The 22,705-nt window shown below is 42.0% G+C and overlaps 1 protein-coding gene across 3 annotated transcripts in view; it reads left to right on the forward strand.

Annotated features, from left to right (window-relative positions):
* SERPINI1 (serpin family I member 1) overlaps positions 1-22,311 on the forward strand; it is a 44,289-nt gene extending 21,978 nt beyond the window's left edge. For all 3 annotated transcript variants that reach the window (XM_056499313.1, XM_056499314.1, XM_056499315.1), the window contains exons 2-9: positions 1,999-2,266; positions 3,520-3,750; positions 6,170-6,364; positions 7,169-7,373; positions 14,124-14,221; positions 19,008-19,094; positions 20,292-20,381; positions 21,606-22,311. In XM_056499313.1, the coding sequence (XP_056355288.1) occupies positions 2,017-2,266; positions 3,520-3,750; positions 6,170-6,364; positions 7,169-7,373; positions 14,124-14,221; positions 19,008-19,094; positions 20,292-20,381; positions 21,606-21,682 (1,233 nt within the window). In that variant the 5' untranslated portion in view covers positions 1,999-2,016 and the 3' untranslated portion in view covers positions 21,683-22,311. The remainder of the gene's footprint in view (positions 1-1,998; positions 2,267-3,519; positions 3,751-6,169; positions 6,365-7,168; positions 7,374-14,123; positions 14,222-19,007; positions 19,095-20,291; positions 20,382-21,605) is intronic.
* The last annotated feature ends 394 nt before the right edge of the window (positions 22,312-22,705 follow it).

Genomic DNA, 22,705 nt, shown 5'->3' on the forward strand with positions numbered 1-22,705 from the left:
TAAATGTGGAGGTTAAAAAAATGAACTTCTGTTAAGTAGTTGTTGGGGAAGTTGGTGGTGTGTTGATAATGTTGGGGTTATAAACAGTGTCTCAGTGGTTCTGAATTAAACAGTGATGGTCAGACTGGTGATTTGCACTGGGCAGCAGTGAAGGGCTGGGTAGTTCTGTCAGTGCACTGGAACATGCAGGCAGAAGGATTAAAGCTGCTGCTTTAGGCTTCTAGCACTGATCTGTGCTGTTCCTAAACAGAAGAGCCTTCAGTGGACATTTTTGCTATTTTACTAAGAATCAGAGGAATATTGATCAAGTAATCCACAGAAGTGAAGTGATGCCACCATAGATAATTTATTGGAAATCTAGAAAGGGGAATATTTCTTACATATGTGAAAGAATCACAGGAAACAAGATGAGGAGCAGGGGAGAGGCCAGGCTCTCCTTGTCCCCTGAACCATGTGGGATTGCTGCTCTGGCTCATCTCTTCCCTTTTCTCAGTTCAGGACTGAACAAAAGGCTGCTGGAGGCTGGGGGACAGGAGGAATCTTAACTAGTGCTGGCACCAGTGGCTGCCAAGGCACGTGTGTGTACCCTGTTGTTCTTTGTGTTTTCTCAGCTATAAAATGCGAGTAATAACACTTAAATTATGGATCATTCAGTGCCGTGTGAGTGAATTAGATAATGCTACATAGGCCTTTGAAGATGAAATGCAGAATATCAATGTTGTATAAAGCTTACTTTGTGTCATGTCTATAAAACCCCTGGTAATGCAGCCCCAGGATTGCTGGGAAGCATAAGGAGAGGCTTGGGCTGGCTGCATGCAAATTGATTCTGTGGAGCAGCAGCATTCACACAAACCTGGGCTGTGCTGAGAGCCCTGCAGCCTGCCACAAGGACTTGTAAACACTTGTGGCTAAAGCTCTGAGCCTTGCCTGCCCAGCCCTCTGCTTCAGGAGGATTTGCTCTGCTGTGTCTTGAGAGTGGCAGAGGGAAGGGATTGAAGCAGGAGCTCTGCTGGTTGCTGTTTCTCACCCCAGACTTGCAGCAGTAGTGGGTTTCATGCCAAGGTAGCACAGAGTTTAAAGGAAAATAAAAATGGAAGGATGAAGTTACACACTCCCTGCTCCAGGAGCTGGAATTCTACTATCAGTAGTTGTGTGATGAGCTAAACTGGGGTAGAGTGGGAACTGTTGCTTACCCCAGAGCATTTCAGCAGAGCTTGGAGGATGGATTAGTCAGAAGCATCAGTGCTAACACTTTTTTAAATTTAATTTCCTTCCTTGTTCCCACTGTTGGCTCTTTCTCACAGTACCTTTGTCCTCTGAGCTCTCTGACGGGGGTTTACTCCCAGCTAGCAGAGCTACCCAACCTCTCCCTGCTGTTTACTAACAAAAGGGGGTTTATTTGGTAACTAAGGCATGATTGATTTTTATTTTTTTTTTCTTTCCAAGAATTTCTGGCTGCTTGCCACTTATTTTGCAACTGAGCAACATCACGGAACAGTAACTTTGTCACGGGTGTCAGTGAGCTCCGTTCCAGAGCTTGAAACTGTTTTACCTGTTGGGGCTTAGAGTGACTTAGATAAATAAGTTGCATCTTACTAGAAGGTCAAATGAAAGGAATAGCAGATCTTGGTGGAACAGTGCAGAAACACAAACCAGTTCCAGGTCAGCACTGCTAACCAGCCACAATTCCAATTCCAGAGTAGGGAAGGGGTTGCTGCCTTTGGGGTCTTTTTCTGTAGAAACGAGTGTTTTGTTGGTCTGGGGCTGGAAGACTTCACAAACATATCATTACATAAGGGAGAAGGTTATTTTTGTGTGAAAATACATCATTATTTATGTTTTAATTGTGTTTCCTCCAAATAACTGCATTGTGCATTGACCTCTAGGGGATTTCTTCCTCCACAGATTTAAGATTCAAAAGTTGACTAGTCTTCTTCCTCTCAAGTTGAATTTTATATTATTCAAACCATCTTATTTTGCCTAAAATTTATCTTGCAGACCTTAAAATCTCAAGAGATGTATTTCCTCGGACTTCTGTCTTTGCTTGCTTTGCAAAGTGAAGCCTTCAAGACCAGTTTTCCTGATGAAAGCATTGCTGAGCTCTCAGTGAACGTTTACAACCAGCTGCGAGCCACGAGGGAGGATGAGAACATCCTGTTCTCCCCTCTGAGCATTGCCATGGCCATGGGCATGGTGGAGCTGGGAGCCCATGGAACCACCCTGAAGGAAATCCGGCACTCCTTGGGCTTTGACAGCTTGAAAAATGGTGAGGCCTTTTCATCATGTCTTAGAGAAACAGGAGCAAGGGTGGGAGTGGGCTGCTCATGCCCATGGGTTATTAATCATGAGTTTCTTGTGTCCTTGATGGTCTGGGCAGGCTCAAACATGAGTTCTGCATGAGCTGAGAGATGCTGCCATAAAACCCTGTCTGGAGTTCCTGAATCTTCAACTACTGCAGCTCATCTTGGTTTCTGCTGCAAAGTAAACTTGCCTTGGCCTCTAGAGAGAGATTTTTTTTAGGAATATCCTTTTTAGGGATTGTAGTGAAAGCTGGTAAAAAAAGCAGTAGTTTTAGCAAAACTGCTTCTATTGATATCCAAGTAACTGGTTTGAAAGCTGAATGGAGTTTCTTACTGCAATGTGCTGGACTTTGGAGTCTTCAGTGAAAGGAGCTTGGGGAAGAATTTCTGAACACAAACATCAAACTGTGTTTGTCAGAAGCACTGCAGAGCTGATGCCTCTCTGTGGAGGCTGCAGCACCAACTGAGATCTACATTTTGTCTCTAAAACAATAATCAATTATCCCTTAGCTGTAATGGGGAGAGAGTTGTGCAGTTGATTTTTTTCTGGGCTGTTCACTATTCTGGGATATGAGTGACATGCAGTGAAAGTGTTCCCATGATTTCTGCTTGGAATACATCATTACAATCAGCTTTCAAGGTTTATTTTGTTGGGTTTTAATTTAAAATTTCACCTTCAGGCATATGAATCAGTACTACAAGCTTCCTATTTTAAAGCAAACTGCTTTAATCCTATCCAGGATTCCTCATTTTCCACCAAGGATCCTGTGAATTTCTAGACCTGCTTTTGGCATAGAAGAGGCTGTGGGAGGTCCTTAGCTTCAAGATTTGAAGCTCATTTTTCCTTAAATAACTGGCATTTAAGATGGAACAAAAGTTCTGTTAAGAATTTTTGGTGGCAAGACTTAGAAATGGGACCTGTAAGAATTTTTTTTAATTGCTCTTTTAGTGTAGAAGGGATTTTCATTGATAGCTTTGCCTCTGGGTGGAACTCAAATATCTCATTAATTAGACTAATTATAGCCAGTAGGAAAAACAGGCTCTAAGTAATGTTTTTGGAGATTATTCCTTCAGACCTGAAGACGTGTGTAGGTTAAGAAACAAGTTTATTTTGAAAAGATGACTTTCCTTCTCATAAAACACTCTGTGAATTTTCAGCAGAAAAGCCATGGAATAATTTTCTTTTCTGAGCTACTGAAGCTGTTTTTCCCTTCCCCAGGTGAGGAGTTTGCCTTCCTGAAGGACCTTTCTGACATGGCCACTGCTGAAGAAAGTCACTACGTGCTGGACATCGCCAACTCCCTCTACGTGCAGAATGGGTTTCATGTCAGTGACAAATTCCTGCAGCTGGTGAAAAAATACTTCAAAGCTGAAGTAGAGAATGTAGATTTCAGCCAAAGTGCAGCTGTTGCTACTCAGATCAATAAATGGGTGGAGAATCACACAAATAGTAAGTCCATGTGATGCTTTTGTACACTTCCTGCAGGAGATGTTTCTGCTTCCAGGCTTGTGCAGTGATATTGGGTTGGTGCTTTGGCTTTTATCTGTTCTGTCTGAGACTGAAGTTTCTCCTCCCAGGAAAAGAATTCTAGTATTTCTATTTTTTTCCAGTGTAGGAATGATCTGTCATAAGTAATATTAGTCATTGTTAATCATGTGGCATCTATTTGAATATTTGTTCTCTGGTCTTACCATCTGTAACATTTATTGAATGAGACTGTTTTAATGGTGGGCATTTTAATAGTATTTTAAAAATGGTAAGTATTATTGCTAATGGCAGAGAAGCTGTCTGCACAGGGGTTATTGCCTTGTGCTTTGGATGTGTGGAGTATCACTCCTCCTCTGAGGAGCTCACTCTCACAAGGTACTGAGAAACAGTAGTGGGGAATAAAAAGGTAATTTTGAACCACCAAATCAGAGTGTGTAATGTAACATTGTGCAATGTGAGGAAATGAGATAGCATGTTGAGAGGGTAGTTGGTTTTAGGAATGCTGTCAACAGTTTCACAACACAAATTTCCAGCAGGGGAGTAAGCACAAAATTACTGTTGTAAATATGCACATTGAGAGCTGCAGGATGCTGGCTTGGCTTGGCAGCTCCCAGAGAGGTGGCATTTCCTGGATCTGTGCAGAATCCCAGTGTCTGGGAGTCTCCTGGTGTAGGGATCAGAACATGTTCTCATTCTGCCTCCTCTGGCCCACTCTGAAAGTTGATATTTTGAGTAATTCCTGGAGGTCTGGCTCTGACACAGTTGTACCATCAAGAATTTGAAGGGATTGGAATCACCTGGAGGGAATTAACACATCCCCAAGTAGTCTGACCACTTAAGAATCCATAATGCTTGATGAAAAAGCATGGCTCCAAAGTGCCAAAGCACCTTCTCTAATGCTTTCATTCCATTTTGAAAATGGTCTGGTTTATTCCAAGGGAACACAGCAGCCATTCTGTTCCTAACTGCAGACATAGCTGGAGTAAGTGATGCAGCAGATTGCAGGGTGTTCCCATTGATGTCTGAGGGAAAAGGAACAGCAGGACCCACGGGGCAGCTGGGGGGCTCTTGGTGTCAGGCTGGGGTGGTTCCAGTCCCTCAGCTGCTCCTTCCCACTCCATCTCCTCTCTGATCTCCCCTTAGACAGGGACACAGCACAGGCAGGTTTCCAGTCCCAGCATGTTCAGCAAAATGGGAGGCTCAGAGCAGAACACAGAACCATCAAAGGTTTCTCTGGGCAGCAAAATTCTTAACATTTCATTAATGTATTAACAAGATATGGCTGAAAAAACATAAGGAAATGAGAATAACAAATAGAAATCTAGAAGTGTTTTCCTTCTTAGTTTCCCTTTTGGTTTTTTTTCCAGCTCCAAGTGAGTATTGGTCACACCTCCCTCCTTAGAACATTTGAGATAAAATGAAATACAAACAGCAACCCGGAAGAAATCCAGCCCTGTGATACACAAATTTCACACCAGTTAGTCAGGATCATATGCTCCAGAAAGCAGAATTAATTTGTTTTTTAAACCATGGATTAAGGAGTAATAATCAGATGGAGGAATGTGTTTATTTTAGCACTTTGCATTGCAATGTCAGCTAAAAATAGAAGTGAGCAGGAAATCAATGTGAAGGAGGCTGTTATTCCTGAAGAACAGTGACAGATCTGGTCAGTGCACCCAGTTTACCAAACTGGGAATGGTTTTGGTGAAATGCAAGGCGTGTGAGATGAGCTGCAGCAGGTACCAGACTGCATTCTGATGTAAATGACTTATTCAGGAGCAGCAGCAAAGCAGCTGCCATGCTCAGCTGCTGTACCTCCCATGAATAGAGCAGATGCTAGATGGTTTTCCTCTTTTGCTTTTCGAGAGCTAATGCCACTGGAACAAATGCTGGGAATTTATGTGGATTTTTGATGCTTAGTCCTGGCTTTGAATTCAACAGAACATCACTGAACTGGCCCAGGTGAAGCTGCAATGGGTGCACTGTCCCCTTTAAATCAAGCACCCATTTAAGTGCTTCTCTGGATTGGAGCCAAAGTTTGTCCAAGTTCTGACCTTAAGATAAAAGTGCTGCACTGTTTCATAGCAGCAGGGTAAACATTCCAAATGTGACCCTTTTTCCACATGGCTTCCTTGTAGGGTATGTTTAGTAGAGATCAAGAAGCAGTTGCCTAACATGTATTTGATGGAAGGGTTTCCACACCTACACTGTGATTTAGGTTTACAAAACACTGGCACTTTAATTGGAGATTTAATGAAACATCTGAATTGGAAATTACATGATAACACTGCTTTTTATTTTCTTGCATTTTTCAAGCTGCCTTAAGTTTGGATGTAATGCTCACTTTGACATGCAGACTGACAGCTGGGTTTCTTTCTAGGTATGATCAAAGATTTTGTGTCTTCGAGAGACTTTGGTGCTCTAACTCATTTGGCTCTCATCAATGCAATCTACTTTAAAGGCAACTGGAAGTCACAGTTCAGGCCTGAAAACACCAGAACTTTTTCTTTCACTAAAGATGATGAAAGTGAAGTGCAAATTCCAATGATGTACCAACAGGGAGAGTTCTACTATGGTGAGTTAGACCTGTAGCAATTTAGAGCTACTAAATCTTCACTTAATGGGTTTGTTGCAGTAATATCCATTTATATTGTTGTCTCTTCTTCCACCTGGAATTTTTAATGTGCTGTTTGCCCAAAGAAGAGACTCAGAGTTTGTTTTGTTTTTTTTTTCCCCTAATGTGTGTATTACAGCTGGTAGCAACATTTATAATGACTTGGTTGGTGCCACAGGATGGATTTCAGAATGTTTGTCCATTGGATTTAAGCTCTTTGCAATTCTTGAGCTAGTCCTGCTTATCACAGAAATAATTTTCTTGTGCTGTGCTAAACATTCAAATGAATAATGTTTGCTCATTACTGTTGGACTGGTAAAATAGAGGTTCTTTGAACAACAGAACTAATGATCATTTTTAATTGGAGCTTGAGCTCCAAGTGTGTTCTAAAATGTCTGGCACTGGCAGCATTTTGCTCAATCTCATCACTGAAAAAATCCTCTCTCCTGAATAAAAAACTCTGCCCATGTCCCTGAAAGTCTCAGCAGCCCTAAATTTTAGGCTCTTCTCTGCCTAAGCACTGCAAATTATGTCCCAGAATGGTGATTATCTGCAAACTGTGTGATAGCTTAAGCTTGTATTCCTTAAGAAATCAAATGTAAGCCTCAAATTCTGTGATGAAGAAACCAATATAAATTTTATATAGAATAGAAAAGGTCATTTTTAGTTCCAGCATTTAGCAAATACTGCCTAGGGTTAAACCAACTTAAACTAAAGGCAAAAGAAAATAGTTCTAACAGGTTTTTTGTTGTTTTCCTCCTGTAGGAGAGTTCAGTGATGGCTCCAACGAAGCAGGAGGGATCTACCAGGTCCTGGAAATACCCTATGAGGGGGATGAGATCAGCATGATGATTGTCCTTTCCAGGCAGGAGGTTCCCCTGGCCACCCTGGAACCCCTGGTCAAGGCCTCCCTGATTAATGAATGGGCTAATTCTGTGAAGAAGCAAAAAGTGGAAGTGTATCTGCCAAGGTGAGAACATGCTCCATGTCACTGGGAGGGGGAATTGCATCCAAATTGATGGAGGAGCAGAGTGGGGAAAACTGGAGCTCATCTTGCCCAAGCCTGGAGAGATGCAGCACCCACAGCAGGGTGGCTTTGGCAGCCAGGCCTGGGGATGCAGGATGGTTCTTCCAGCAGCACACCAGCCCTGCATGTGCATCCCTTTCAGAGGAGAGCTCTCCAGAAAGGAAAGTTGCTCATCAGGAGTGATCCACTCAGAGTGATGCTCAGAGTACAGAGCTCGTTATGGATAAGTTCCATGTAGACAGGAGCCACAGAAATACTGCAAGTCTGAACTACCAAATGTTTCATTGAGGTGCTAATTAGATTTCTTTGTGCTGCTATTTTCAGAAGTTCTAGTGGTGTGTGTCTGTGCAGTTACACATGGTTGAGTGTTGAGGGGTACTTCCAGTCAATTTTGGGTTGGATTTCTTTTTTCCCGTTAGGAAGTGCTGCTTTATTTCCTTAGAGCAGCAAATAATGAGACATCACTACCAGAAGGGCTGAAATTCCTGTCAGTCCATTTGCAGACACAGGCTGTGTGCTCAGTGCACACTTGCCCACATGCACCATTAGGATCTTTCCTGGAATCCTGCTTCATCCTCCTTCAGATATTTCTCATGCCTGTGCTCTGCCTGGCTTGGAAGCAGAGTTGTTTACTACTAAATGTCACTACTAATGTACAACTGGATCACACTGTCCTTCAAGTGATTCATGATGATTTCATGGAAGTGTTTGTGTAACAATAGAGCCATCTCTGAAAGGAATCACTTCCACTTATTCTATTTTTGTGGCACTGTGCAGTGGGTACGTGGCTGCAGAAAAAATAAACTCGAGCGAATCCTTTAATCATTAAACCAGTTCTTTGATTTCAGGGGATTTGGAGATCTGAGCTTGTTGCATTTCACAGGTTCAGGCTCCCTGCAGTCCATCCATCCTTTCCAAAGCAGAGACCTCTGTCCAGGAGCTGAGCACAACAAACAAGGCAGCCAGGAGAAATGAGGTTGAGATGGACTGGTGCTGGCAGCATGCCCTGATCCCAAACTGAGATGGAATCCACTTCTCTGTAGAGCTTAAAGGCAGAGTGCTGAGGGTCCAGCAGCATTTTGGGGCTGTTTTTCACTCCCCATAGTAAGAGTTTCTCTCTTATTTTTAGCCCCAGTTCCTTTGGAGCAGCAGGAAAAGCAGCCAAGAGCTGCACTGCAGGTTTTATACAGACTGAACCTGCTGTACTCTCTTCCTGGGGTTTGTTTCTTGTTTGTTTTCTCTTGGAGCTCCAGGTCCCAGAGGCCTCAGGAAGTGCACTAAGACACATGGGAGGGGAGTTTTGTCTTTTCCTGCAGCCTTGGGCAAGCCTAGATGTTAATGAGAAATCTGAAGATTCTTCCATCCCTTAAGCTTTCCTTTTGTACCTGGTTCAGCAGCCTGTGCTCCAAGTGCTGAAGTTGGGCATCTTTCCTCCAAGAATTTCTAGAGTGAGAGATCCACAGCAGGTTATGGAGATCCTCTGTTGATTATGGAGAAAATCTGTAAAAACCAGTTTCCCTATTTAATATCTTAACACATGAATGGCATTGAAAACATATTAATTATATTTATGACTTGGATTCAGTTCATATTGGTGGTTTGGGGTTTTGTTTGCAGGGTTCTCTGGAGCCAGCTTCTCAGATGGGAATTTGAGGGTTTGTGTGATCATAAAATGTCCTTATTTACTCTGCCCTCAGGCTGCTTGGTTCTTATCCAAGAACCTCAAAGAATGGGATAAGCAGCTGCAAATTCAGGCTATACAGAGATAAACCAGGTAGAAACACATGCTAATCACCTTCATTGTTTTCAGATCACAAAAGATAACTATCCTGAGGTTGGAATTCTGTGTAGGAATTCTGCAGTCTCCTTACAAAAAAATCCAGAGATTAATTGTGTTCTCCCAAGGTGTTGGATTTCCATTAGGGATTCAGAGGTGATCTACAGGATTTTGTCAATGCTCTAAATAAACACTTCATAAATATTTGATGCTGTGACTCAGAAAGGCATGTTATGAAATGTGGCCTCCAGGCTCTGTCCACTGAGAAATTGAAAGCAGCAGTGGAATAAAATTAAATTTTTATATCTTGAAAGATGCTATCCAATTATAAAGTGAACATTTTTTAAACTTATACATTTGTAATGGGACTGAATGACTTGCCAAAGCAGAGTTAATCACAACTTTGCAATTTCTGTCTGCATTATCTGTGTGCAAATGAAATTGTGTATTATTCCTCTTAATGGCAAAGGAGAGATTTGTACAGAATTGTTAAATTATACTTCCTCATTTTCATTTCCAAATCATTGTTTCCAGCTTAACCCAGACTCAAATGATCAACATTTTAATCCACTTTTTGCATAGGAGTGAAACAGACCATGAATCTAATTTACAAAGCTGTCTCTCCAACATAAATTACTTGAAGAGCATGGGAGGAACTGGTACCTAATAGTGGTGCTACGGTTTGCAGATCTCTCTTAAGGATTGTTCCAGTGTGCCCAAGTCTCTGTAACAACCTTCTTCCTTTTTTGTGCATTTAAAATCTTTAGATGGTGCCAAAATAAGTGGTATTAGCTGAAGGTTCTTTTCTTTAAAAGAAAAAAACAGCAACCACTGAAAACACCCCACAAAACCTAATAAAAATCCAAACCAAAATGAAAAAAAAATCTTAGAGCTCTCTGGTTTTACTTGTTAACCTGCTGTCTTAACTCCTGTTTTGGTGAGGAATGAGTCAGTGCTGGTTGTCCTTGAGATACAACCACAGAAGAGGCACAAAACTGTCCCCTGGAGCACATTCCCACCAGGTTTACCCTGGATGGAAGGATCCTGCCAGAGAAAGAGCCACAACTGCTTTGCTTCCCCTGCCCAGGGCAGCTGAATGGGGTTTTTACCTGGTTTTGCTGTTAGTGGGTTTTTTTGTTTATTTGTTTGGGGTTTTTGCTCTCTTTCTTGTTTGTTTTCAGAGTATTAAATCCTGCAGGCTGCTTCTAGCACCTGGGGACAAGCTGGCTGAAATTCCAGCTGGGATGTGGAACTGATAGCAGCTGGCAGCTGGAGCCTGGGTGCAGACAGTGCCTCAGTCCCCAGGGTCTGCTCTCCTAGCAGGAATATTGATGCCTGTTTGCCTGTCCTTCTGCAGGATTTCATCCACTAGAACCAGTCTGAAAAACTGGAATTTTCTTTCTTTGGCTCTCTCAGAACCCTTAGGAATTTTTGAAAAGATGGCATTTGGGATGAATCACATCCCTTCTCCTGGATGAGTAGACCCTGTACCCTCATCCTCCTTGGCTCTGTGGATCCTGAGCATCTAAAAATCTAAATCTGAAAATCACAGAGAACTCAGTGTTTTAAGGGTTGTATGACACCATAGAAGATGAACACATCCTTTTTTTCTGTCTAAAAAGGCTCTAAAATAGAAGAAAGATAGCCTGATGTGGGGTGTTAATGCATAACTACAGAATGTCAGTAGCATAAATGCATCATTTTATTCTAATGCTTGTGCAAGTTTTAAATTTCATTAAAATGTCCTGATTCTCTGCTAAGATCTCCAGAGAATTGCTGGTTTCTCAACCTAATCTTCTCTTCAGTGTCTGTTTCTCAGATTTCCCTTTGTGGTTTTAAAAGCTCTCACTTGCTACTATTCCACAATTTTTGATACTGAAGTATTTAAATCAGTTTTTCAGAGTATTTTTAGCATGAGGAGCACCTAAAAGAGAAATCAAAAATGACCATCTGGCTCATTATGTGCAACAAGCAGTGCAAATAACCAAGTGTCAGGGATGGTATCAGCATTCCCAAAGTCTGGGCAGTGAGATGGAATGTCAGTCCTGTGCTCTAGGTTGTCAGCTTTGATTTTGAACACCATCCTCACTGCCTGTAAGCAGTGCACAGAAATCCAAATCTGACTGGGGGTAACTCCTGCTGAATGTTTATGTCAAACTGCAGAGCCTGAAATTAAATTTCAGGGTGTGGAAGCTGCTCTGTAACTTTGGAGAAAAGGCTGCTTCTGATGTCAGCTTAAATATTGGAGATCTCATTAATAATTGCTCTGTAACTCTCACTGCTTTTCAGAGCATGTGAGGAAGGAGGGGAGATCTGCTTGGAGTGGGGTTTTACCACAAGACAAAACTCCAGGAAGGGAAGTATCTAGGTTTGTTTTCTTAAAGGCAGCATTTGATATTTGTCCAGCTGATGTGGTTTTTGGTCTGTTTTGTTGGTCATAAAAGGCAGGAACTGATCTCTGTAGATGCTGGGCAGCCCTTCACTCATCCTCCTGCTCAGGATTTGCCTTCCCAGAGCTTCTGGGCAGGGATGGAGCCTCTGCCTGCAGTGACTGCTGCTGTCCTTCCCCCAGGCATTCTTTGGCATTGTAACCACTCTGTTTGCTCCCCTTCCCTCAGATCCACGTCCAGTGAGCCTTTCCAGGTTTATCTTTTCCCCAGACCTCTCCCAAGTGTGCAGGAGCATCCTGTGCCACAGGGTCACATTGCATTGAGCAGATGTGTGTTTGCTGCCTAATGGTCCAGAGACTTAAACCCACCTGATTTCCATTTCTGCCTTGCTCTGATACTCTGCAGTTGGAAAAAGATGCTTTTTTGCAGTTACTTTTCTTATTTTTTACCTTCAGCTTTGCTTTCCATGCAGACTTGCTGCTGGTATTTCTTACTGGCTCCTACCTAAAAGGTGTTGAGAGCTCCATGCATTTAATATTGGGGTGAAATAAAAACCAAAAAGGGAAACAGACAGCACTGAAATTTTTATCAAATGCATTTTAACATTCATTTGCATTCTCTGTGAAGTAGATACAGTTGGAAGTGGTTTTCAAAACGTTTTAATGTAAGTATAATGTAGAAGGAAATATTTCTGAGTTAATTTTGTGTGGACTTCTTGGATGGGCACAGACAGGACCTCTGGACTGGACTGTACTAACTCTAGCTTTGGGAATCAAGTCTCAATTAATTTTTACCAAAGTCTCTAAAGTAGATCTGAACATGTTTTACCAGTGTGTTGTGAGAGTAGAAGTGATTTTAGTTTTGGAGCCTAAAGGTCAGGGAAATTTGATTGAATGAGCAACTTGTAGCCTTGTTACCACAGTAACTGATGCAAAATCTGCCAGAACACCACGAGAAGCTTCTTCAGTACTTGAATTTCTCTTGGTCTCTTCTGATTCTTTTGAGAGCTTCCAAGGCAATAAAACCACAAGAATCATTTCCTGTGTTTTTATTCCATGCATGCCTGGACAGTGCACATGAGCACTGCTGATGCCACCAGTGATTTATCAGGCCTGAGCTATCTCCACATCCTATTTTAAGTCCTAAAATTCTTTTCTGGATAATGATAATTCTGGATGATATCCATTCTACCCCAAATTTTTGGCTTCTAGTGGCGTTTTTAAGTTCATTATGAAAGTAGATTATGTACTGGATTTTTTTTCAGGTTTGTGTGAGTGAGGAAGATGCACTTGGCTCTTGCCCAGTTCTGTTTGATGTCTCTTCAGGTTGCCAAGGCTGGTGCATGCCAAGATGTTGGACATGTCAGCTCCTCATCAGCTGTGCCCTGCCCACATCTCTGGGCCAGACTTTCACCTGATGAGAACATGTTGTTCTTCCATGGAGCTGGGAGCTGAATCCCAAAAAAGGAGATTTCACAGGAGCACATTTGTTTGGTTCTAGCACTTCTTTGCCCTGTCACCAAGGGCTGAGCTGTGGCTGTGTCTGACTCAGTGGCTGCAGAAGCCAGAGCAGCTTTGTGTAATTTATAATAATTTATTTCCTCATTCTCCAGAGCACCCAGAACTCACCCCAGCAGGCAGCTACAGTCACCCTCATGTGTTTGTCTGTAGACATCTGGTATTTTCTGGTTGGAACTGCCATTACTGTTATTTTTTTTGCCATATTTCTCTGTTTCTCCAGCTGTCCAGTCTCCTTCTGGCCACACATAAAAGTCTTTTTTGTCTTACTGACACCAGGCATAGCTTTTACAATGTTTGAAAACCAGTCTGTAAATGGAACAAGCTTTTCCTTGTTTTCCACTATCCCAGGTTACCCAAAATTTTGCCCTCAGGGTAGATCTCAGTTTGTCCTTCCAGCACACTAACCCAGCCTAGAACAGGGCTTTTGCCAGGTTACACTCAGTGCATTGACAATAACAACTATTTGTTTTCCCTGCTCTTTACTCACAATCAAAACCCAATTACAATTGTGCCACCACACGAATTAGAAGCTGAATCAGAAATGCTTTATATTCATATTCACAGCTGCTCTTTCTTACACTATCAAAGTAAAAATGGAATATCTTTCTTACTCCTCCTTTGCCAGCAGCTCTCTGGGAAGTTCTGCTGTCCTTTGCCTCATTTGATATTCTGTTCTAGTATCTGCACAATTAAATTCAGGTTTTAGAGAAAACCTCTTGTGTAAAAAGTAAGCATTTCTATTAGCTGCTGCATAATTTTGCACTGCAGTTTTATGGGCAGGGGCTGCACATACCATTAGCATATTTTTGATTGCTTCTATATTAGAAAAAATCCAGCTGTGAGTAAACTCATTTGTTTATAAGCATTTTTGGGAGGTGTCACTAGCTCTGGATCTCCTACTTTGCATTATTTATCTTGGTGTTTTCACCTAGAAAAATTTAATCTTCTAATAACAGTAAGTACTGCTTACATCTGGCTTTTTGTAATTTTCTCTTCCATTCTCCAGGTTCACAGTAGAACAGGAAATTGATCTGAAGGATGTCTGGAGAGGTCTGGGAATTACAGAGCTGTTCAGCAGCAGTGCTGACCTCACTGCCATGTCTGGTAAGGACTTCTTGTCTTGTGTCTCAAGGTAGATGAGGAAATACATTTTTCACCTGGCAAAGTTCCCTCTGAGTGTTTCAGAACTGGGTCTCATTAGGAATGGAGACAAAGGGTGATCCTTGCAAGAGGCAGATGCACATTGGAGCAGTGGCAGGTGGGATTCACACCCCTGGGGGGTCACAGTGTCTCCAATCCTTTGTTCCCAGCAGGAGGAGCATTAAGCTGGTGCACAATTAATTCCTCTCCCCAGATACCTGGAAGCTGCACAGGAAGGAAGAGTTTGGAGATAAAAGCAATTTAGTCACAAATGCCACCTGCATTCAACAGAAGTTAAAATATCCAATACCTTTAAAAATCCACGTGGAAATGAGATATTTATGCTTTTAATACCTCCTAAAGGTGTTCATAGAGTCACAGGGTGGTTTGGGTTGGAAGAGAGTTTAAAGAACATCTCATTCCACCCCCTGCCATGGGCAGGGACACCTTCTACTGTCCTGGATTATTCCAATCTCTGTCCAGCCAGCCTTGGTCACCTCCAGGGATGGGGCAGCCCCAGCCTCTCTGTATTGAGGTGGCACACTGCCACCTGTGTGGTTTTTGGGGTTTTTAGCTCCATTGTTACTCCCCAGCCATCCAGGTCCTTGGCAGGTGTGCAATCCCACTCTGCATTGTGTGAGTGACCCTGGGCCAGTCCCTCCTGTGAGCCTGAGCCAGAACCCTGGTCATGAAAACAAACCTTCCTCCCTCACTCAGAGGAATGTTTGTGTGTTCACATCCTTTCATTTTTGCTGTTTGAAATATTCTTTATAGTGTATCATGTAGCTTATTCTACTGGTTTGCCACTTTCACTTTTCCAGTGAAACTGGGGAAAAGCTGGCTTTAACTAAAATGAGAAGAAATAAAGGGAAAACCCCTTTTTCAAAGAAATAGCATTTTTCTGAAGAAAAGCACCTTCAATTTCTCTGCTAGCTCAAAGAAAAGTCAGCTTCCCACTAAATTCTGGTCTATTTATAGGAAATTATTTACTTGAGAAAAAGCTCCAAGGAGAATGGAAAATGCACAGGGAGCCACAAAGGCAGCACCTGGCTTTTATTTATTTCAATGTAAAATTCATTTATATATCAAGGACATCTATTTATCAAGAAGTTGGCAGAAAGAACATGCTTATGTCTCAATTGTCTCAATCCATGTGACTAATGATTTTAAAGTTTTATATTTCTGACAATTGTACTGTACAAAATCAAAACACCACGTTCTGCATGACTGCATTAACTGCTCTGCCATTTCAAGATTTACTTGTTATTTAAGTATAGAGCAGTCTATAGAGAAAATTCATGGGTTTTACTTTCCTGCTTTTCACTGAAAATAGATTGTTCCACCTGGGCATGAAAAGGTTATTTGTAAATTAAGAATGAAAAAATGGTTTTGAAGTAATGTCTTTAGTGAGAACCCCACAGTTGGTGCTGTCTGAATGAAGTTTTAAGTGATTTTAATACAGAATATTTTCCTTCTTTCTGATTTTCATAATTTAAAAGATGGATGGAGGAAGGGAAAATAAGTCATGAAGAAAAATTGTTTAAAGCTTTTGCAGACACCTGAATGGGACATCAGGTAGCAGGGAAGTGGAAGCTTTTTGTGCATCTCAGGGTCAGCCCTCTGGAAAATCTGGCACTTCATGAGGCATTAAATGCAGATATTTCAACAAAATCTTTAATTAGACACTTAATTTAGGAAGATACAAATCAAATTAAATCTGAAGAGATTTTTGTGAAATGTGGTTTAAAATCCTCTCCTCCTTTTCTGGCTGCCAAGGAAAGTCTCCTGCAATTTCAGCAGCAACCCTAATCCTGTCTTCAGATGCAGGCAGAGTGGTGAGCTCAGCAAAATTCTGTGTGGCTTTTGTGGATATAAACCAAATTGCAGGATATTTTTTTCAATATTCAGAATTTTTTGCTGTTTCCCCTCAATCTGAAAAATGGGACCAGAAGGACCAGCTTTGCCTTCTGGAATGTCTGGATTCTGAGCAAGCAAAGAGAAAGTGTTAATCCAGGTGCACTTCTCAAGTGTTACTCCCTTGCAGAAATTAAGTTCTTTGACAATTGCTGCAGGTGAGTAGGAGGACATTCCTGTTGGGCTGTCACCTCTCCTGTATTCTGACTCTCACTTTCAGGAAAGACTTTGACAGTATTTACTTGCATCTGGTTCCATCAGGTGTCCAAAATAATTTTGAAACAGCTTCTGCTATTTGAGACATTATTATTGTGATTTTATCATATCACATAAATTTGCTGCTTGAGTGTTTTAACACTACTCAAGACTTAGCATTGAAATAATTTCAATACTAAAACTTCAAATGATTATAATATTTCTGGCTGTTTTACAGAGCCTTAAAAGCAGCTGCATTTAATGCAAGGTGACCTGTGAGCAGTGAAGGGATCTCAGTGACTTCCTTTCACAATACAAATAGTTAGAAGAGCATCAGTCCAGTAAATAACTCTTGGAAGCCTTGACTGACATCCATGTAATTTTTCTGGGGCAGCCTAAGCAAGAAGAGCCAGTAAACCCACAAGATATTTTTTTAAAGTGAGACTTGCAGAGCAGCCAGTTGGCAGCTGAGTGGGAGTTTGCAGACATATGGGGAGTAGTGACAGATGAAGTGTGCTGCCAGCAGTCGTGTTCTTTGGGGGGCAGCTCCAGCTCCCTCCCACTCCCCATGGGTCAGCAGACCTGCACAAAGCTGAAAATTTGGTTCCACATCCCCAGGGGGCTTCCCTGAGAGGTTCACAACCAAGTCAGGTTGGTTCTTACAGAAATCCACATTCAGGGAAGCTCCTGGAGAGAAATGAAGTGATGGGAGATGCTCAGGTGAGCCCCAGCTGGTCCCCTGAGGGGATGCTGTGAGATGGGAGCATTGCAGCCAGGGATGTGACTGCCACAGCCTGGATCAAAGGAAAGGCTGCTCAACTCTCAGGGACAGCATTATGCTTTCTCAGGAAAATATTCATTCACTGCAGGGAGAGATGAATGAGAAGGATGTGATAGTGGCAATATAAAGAGAAGAATCTAGAGGAGGTAATTTGGGATGTGGAATTGCTCTTTTCATCATCCAAGGACAAAGATATCCAATGAAGTGAAAGGCAACAAATGGAAAACAAATGGGAAGTGCTTCTCTCATGAAAAACTTAACCACAGGGATCTTTGCTGGGTGTTCCTTGGGATTGGCAGGACTGAAAAAAATGAAATTGCTCCAGAGCAATCAGACCTCTCTGTACTACATTGAATAAAGGCACTCTAGGTGTAGAAACTTGGGTTAGGGAATAAAGCACATGCTGTGTGAGAGGATATTTTTCTCTTGTAAGTTGTGCTGCAGTTTTCATCTAAGAATGAAATGGGCTTTTTGTACCTTCTTCTGAAGCAACAGTTCCATAGCTGGAATTGGTGCAGTGGGCTGGGCTAACTGGGTGTGCTGGTCTCATCTGCAGTGGCACTTTTTGTGTCCCTGTCAACATAAAATATTGGGTTTAATACTCAGTTCCTGAAAGCATTTACAGGTAGACATCTTTTGTACCTGATGGCAAATGTTAGCAGTGTCTGTACTCTCAGAATTAGGGGCTCTGAGCCCATCAGTGAAGACCAATCTTCTGGTGCTGTTTCTCAGCAGGAATACACCTTGGAGTTCCAAAAGCACCAGCAGACTATGCCAAATAAAGCACTGGGAGCAAAAATGTGGAATATTTCTGTCAATATTACAGAGCACAGGATCAGGTTTCAGTGCTGCAGTAATAAAGGAGTGATAGAAATATGAGATTAGGCTAAGTGGGCATTTCCTTGTTATTTAACATAAAAATGTATTTAGGTTTAAGATTCTTGCCTAATGTTAAAGGCAAGTGGTGCTGCATGTCCCATGTTTTAAAGGAACAGGGTGGAAACTCAATCCCAGCCTTCAGGACAGCATTGCTGAGTGTTTGGGACTGAAGTCTGGAACTGGTGCCAGTTTTAGCAGCCTTGTCTGTGTTTTATTGCACACAGTCCCAGAGGAGATGATTTGGGGTTTTGTTGCTGTGATTGAAGTGCATCAGCTGAACTGGGAGGTTTAATTCAGTGCTGAGTGTACAGAGCAGCAAATGAGATCTGCTGGGGAAAGACTCTTCCAACTGCTGCTCGTGGCTCTGGCATTACAGCTAGTGAGTTTTGCAATAGAGCTGATCCTTCAGCATCCCACAAAAACCAGTGAAACAGTCCCTGCTTCAGCAGCAGCAGGCTGGGACTGAAACTAGAATACTGACAAGGGAGGATGCAAAACAAACAAGACTGAAAAAAACTATCTCTGTGGTGGTTCTTGTAATAAATATTTATCTCCAACTTCTTGTAAATATAATAGAAGAAAGAACAGATCTAATTTTCCCATGTTGCACCTTGTGCAGAAATGAATTTTTTTATGTCTGAGTATTTGCCTATAATGTAATAATCATTTTTCCCACTAATTGTATTTAAAATCTTGTGTCCAAGGGCTGTTTTTACCCTCTCTGCTATACTGGGCTCTGGGCAGTCCTGAGCTCTTTAAATATCCATGGTGGAGGAGAGCACTACAAATCTGAGTGAGGTAAATGGTGCTGTTAAAAGGATTTGGCAGAAGGTGTTTTAGTACAAGAAAGCTCTTCTCCTTCCCTGCCTGGTGCAGGAGGTGGATAATAGTGTTGGTTTTGGGCAGTGTTTGGGGTGGGTTCTTTAAATGCTTCAATCTTATTGTTGAGCCACTTGAAATATGTTCCCCTTTCCTCTGCAGATAACAAGGAACTTTACCTTGCAAAGGCATTTCACAAGGCATTTCTAGAAGTTAATGAGGAAGGATCAGAAGCTGCTGTTGCCTCAGGTACCTGACTGAAAAACAGAATTAAATCAAATGTCTGGGTATTCTCTGCTAATTAATTTTTTACAAGTGATTTGCTGTACAGCCAGGAAAGCTAAATAGCAGCATGGAGACACAGCATAGCAAGTGTGCTGCTTGCAGAAGAGAATTCTGCAAATCAGAAGTGTTGGCATTTTTGTAACATGTTTTACAAAGAATTTTGAGCATCCTGTGGGGGAAAAAAAAAAAAATCTCTATTTTCTTTCTGATTGTCAGGAGAGCACAGACTGCAATTTATGTTTCCTTTATGGAACTTGAGCATTCATCATTTTTCACCTGCTAATTGAGATGGTCAGAGGTGTTTGATCCAGGAGAGTTAGAAGGAGATGGGGTTGTTGTGGCAGCTGCATTTCATTAATCTGATATTCAGAGGCACAAGGTGGGAAGTGCTGAATGCACAAGCAGATCTGTCCCCTGGTAATGCTGGGGGCAGGTTCTTGGTTTACATGATTGTCACATGAAAATAAATTACATTTGTTGCCCAAAAGTATCATCAGGTGATTTCTAGTTGCCTCTACTTTGCCAATCCTTGAGGAAAGGAAGAATTACTTGCCAGGTCTGGGCTGAATTGTGCCCAGCTGTCTCTGTACTTCAGTCTTTATGAACAGGGGAGTGAAAACTTAGAAGTAAATGAAACACTAGGAATTATTAATAATATCCTGGAGAAATCCATACACCTCCAAATAAAAAATAACAGAGGGCCAAATTCTCCCTGATTCACAGTGAATTTTACCTTCAGCTCTGCATGGTTTAAAAACACCAGCCCAAACCACTGCAGGATCAGCCTATTTAATTTTTGCACACCCCCTGGTTATGAAGGGTTCCCTTTGCTGTGCACTGTGTGAAACAGGTCAGCAGTGCTGGTTAATGCTGTGCACTTCCCTCTGGGAGTGAGCAGGACTCATAACTCCTCTGAAGGTTCTGGATCTGAAAATTTATATGCTGCTCCCTCAGCCTGGGAAATTGCAGCACTCTACATTGTTAAACATTCTCAAAGCCAGAATAGGCAATTACTCTGCAGGTCCCTTTCCTTTTCAGTGAATATTTTCCTGCTGTTTTTTGGTGTTGAGTGTGGGACTCCAGTGGCTGCACAAAGGTCTCTGCTGAGGAGCAGAAGGGGCAGAGCTGTTTGACAAGTTGCCTGTGTTCTGTTTTCTCTAGGAATGATTGCCATCAGCAGAATGGCAGTGCTCTACCCCCAAGTCATAGTGGACCACCCCTTCTTCTTTTTGGTCAGAAACAGAAGAACAGGTGAGAATATTGCAGATTTCTCTGAGTTTTTCACAGCACATCCTCAAGCAGTCAAAGGAAAATTGCATGTTTTGACCAATGCACTGGGCTTGTATTATGAATTTCCCTTTGTTTGTTTTAAAATACACAATATTGAAAGACTCACCTTTTCCACGGCCCTGACTCTTTCTCCAAATAAAACACCAACATCTGACATAACCCTGAAAAACACTCACAGAAAAGAAAAATTCACCATTTCTGTTGTGAGAACAGAGTGTTACTGCCCTGAGTATCCATTATCATTGCACTGCCTGAGAGCTTGGCTGCAGTCAGAGCAGGGAAATGTGTTCCCAGGACCAAATGATTTGCATAATGGAGGGACATTACAGCTGGGAATAATTCTGCTGTGCTCTGTGGCAGGTGAGGGATGAGAGCAGCAAAAAGGGCAAGGATTAAGTAATTCCTGAGTCTCATATTTGTAATTTGCTGTAATGATGTGGATGTGACTGGATGATAAAACATTGCTGTGCACCCACAGAGGTTTTATGGGTCTGTGTTTGTGCTCCCACCACAGGATCAGTGTTTAGTAAAGCATTCAGTGGCAGTGATGTTTGGTCTGGTTAGGTAGAGTCACTTGTGGGACTTCATTCAAGCACAGCACTGAATGAGCCACTGAGAAGAGAATAAACTCCAGCCCAGCAAAGCAGCATACCAACTCTTAGGGGTTTCTTAACCATAATAAAATTAAATATTCTTACTGTTGTAGACACATTATATAGAAAATATATCTGGAGGAGGGTATCTGGCCTTTATTGCTATTCAATATCCAAAAATCTCCCCAAAATAGAAAAGTTCAAATCAGAACAGAGTGAAACTTGGTGACTTTGGGGCAGTTCTTGAAATTGCAGAATGCTTGTTGTGTGTAGATAGAGGGGTTGCCAACTAAACTTGGAAGCTTGTAGCTAAAGCCTCAAAGCTTATTACTAATCCAGAAATCTGAGGTTGGAAACCTTTTGAAAAAACTTTGTTGGTTGCCCTTCTCCAGACAAGTCCCAGTGCTCAGGTTTGTTGTTTTCAAACTGGGCCCTTGAGCCATTTCCTGTACCAAGTTCTGAGACATCTGTTCCTGTAACAATCACACAGCACTGCTCCAGAGGTTATTGTTGGTGTTCATCATCTAAAATCCCCAGCTTCTCCTCCTGGTTCTGACACTTTCCCTCCCTTCCTCCTCTCCTCTCTCCACAGGTACTGTGCTATTCATGGGAAGGGTGATGCACCCTGAGGCAATGAATTCAAGTGGCCACGACTTTGAAAAGCTTTAACTGCCACCAGCTACCAAAAGGAGGAGATAAGCACATAAAGTTTGAAGTTAATATATTTAAGGTTTGCTGTGTTTTCCCCCAAGATACTGTTTCAAAACGCTTTGGATCTAACTGTGTGCAAGTCAGTTCCCAGAGGAGAGCTTACAGTATTAAATAATGGTTCTGTTTCTGTCATTGTGATTGCTGTGTCCTCAAAATAAAGTTGTGTACATGTCAACAATTGTTTCTTGTTCTAGTGAGTTGTAAAGCAGAAAACTGCAAATCCATTATTTGTAATTTTTTTACAGTCCAAAGACTGACTTGATCAATGAGACAGGAGCAGAAGGTGTGCAGCTCTGAATAATGCAGATGGCAAAGCTTGGTGGGCATTTGCAGAGCTGAAGAAGCACATGTGGACACTGTGACCTCACCCTGGCCCTGGCAGAGCAGGGACACCACAGCCTGTGGTGCACTGCTGGGGCAGGAATGGAGCCAGCTGGGCCCAGTGGGTTTGATTCTCTGACTGTGCTGACTTTGTGTGAGCTGCCCCACGTGATTCTCAAGTGCTGCTTTTCTGGATGCTCCTGCATGTGACTCTGCCACTGACCCCCCCTAAGTGTTGATGCCAATAAAAGCATGAATACCTGAGACCTGTCAGTGTAGAGAGCTCTGTGTGTGACTGAAGTAAAGGAGTTCAGTAGTAATGCCTTTTGTGTGGACATATTTTTTTTTCCCCTACAGCAATTCTACTCTTCAATGTATCATTTCAAGGCTCTAGAATGTTCTTAAAAAAAACCCCACTCCAACTTAAAGTGTTCAATTCATAAATAAATATCTAAAGGACCAACATAATCCTTTTCATTTCCTAACATTTTCTTGAGAATAGACAGGGGAGAATGGCACATGGCACAAGAAATATTAGTTGCTGTTTCCATTTGGAAGAGGAGACTGTCAGCAGACACACATATAGTTATTTCCCACCTCATTGTGCAAAATACAAGAAGGACAGAGGTTATGAAAAAGGTGAGAGAGAATAGGAGGAAA

Source organism: Oenanthe melanoleuca, chromosome 9, assembly GCF_029582105.1.
Source record: "Oenanthe melanoleuca isolate GR-GAL-2019-014 chromosome 9, OMel1.0, whole genome shotgun sequence".
Lineage (NCBI taxonomy): Eukaryota > Metazoa > Chordata > Aves > Passeriformes > Muscicapidae > Oenanthe > Oenanthe melanoleuca.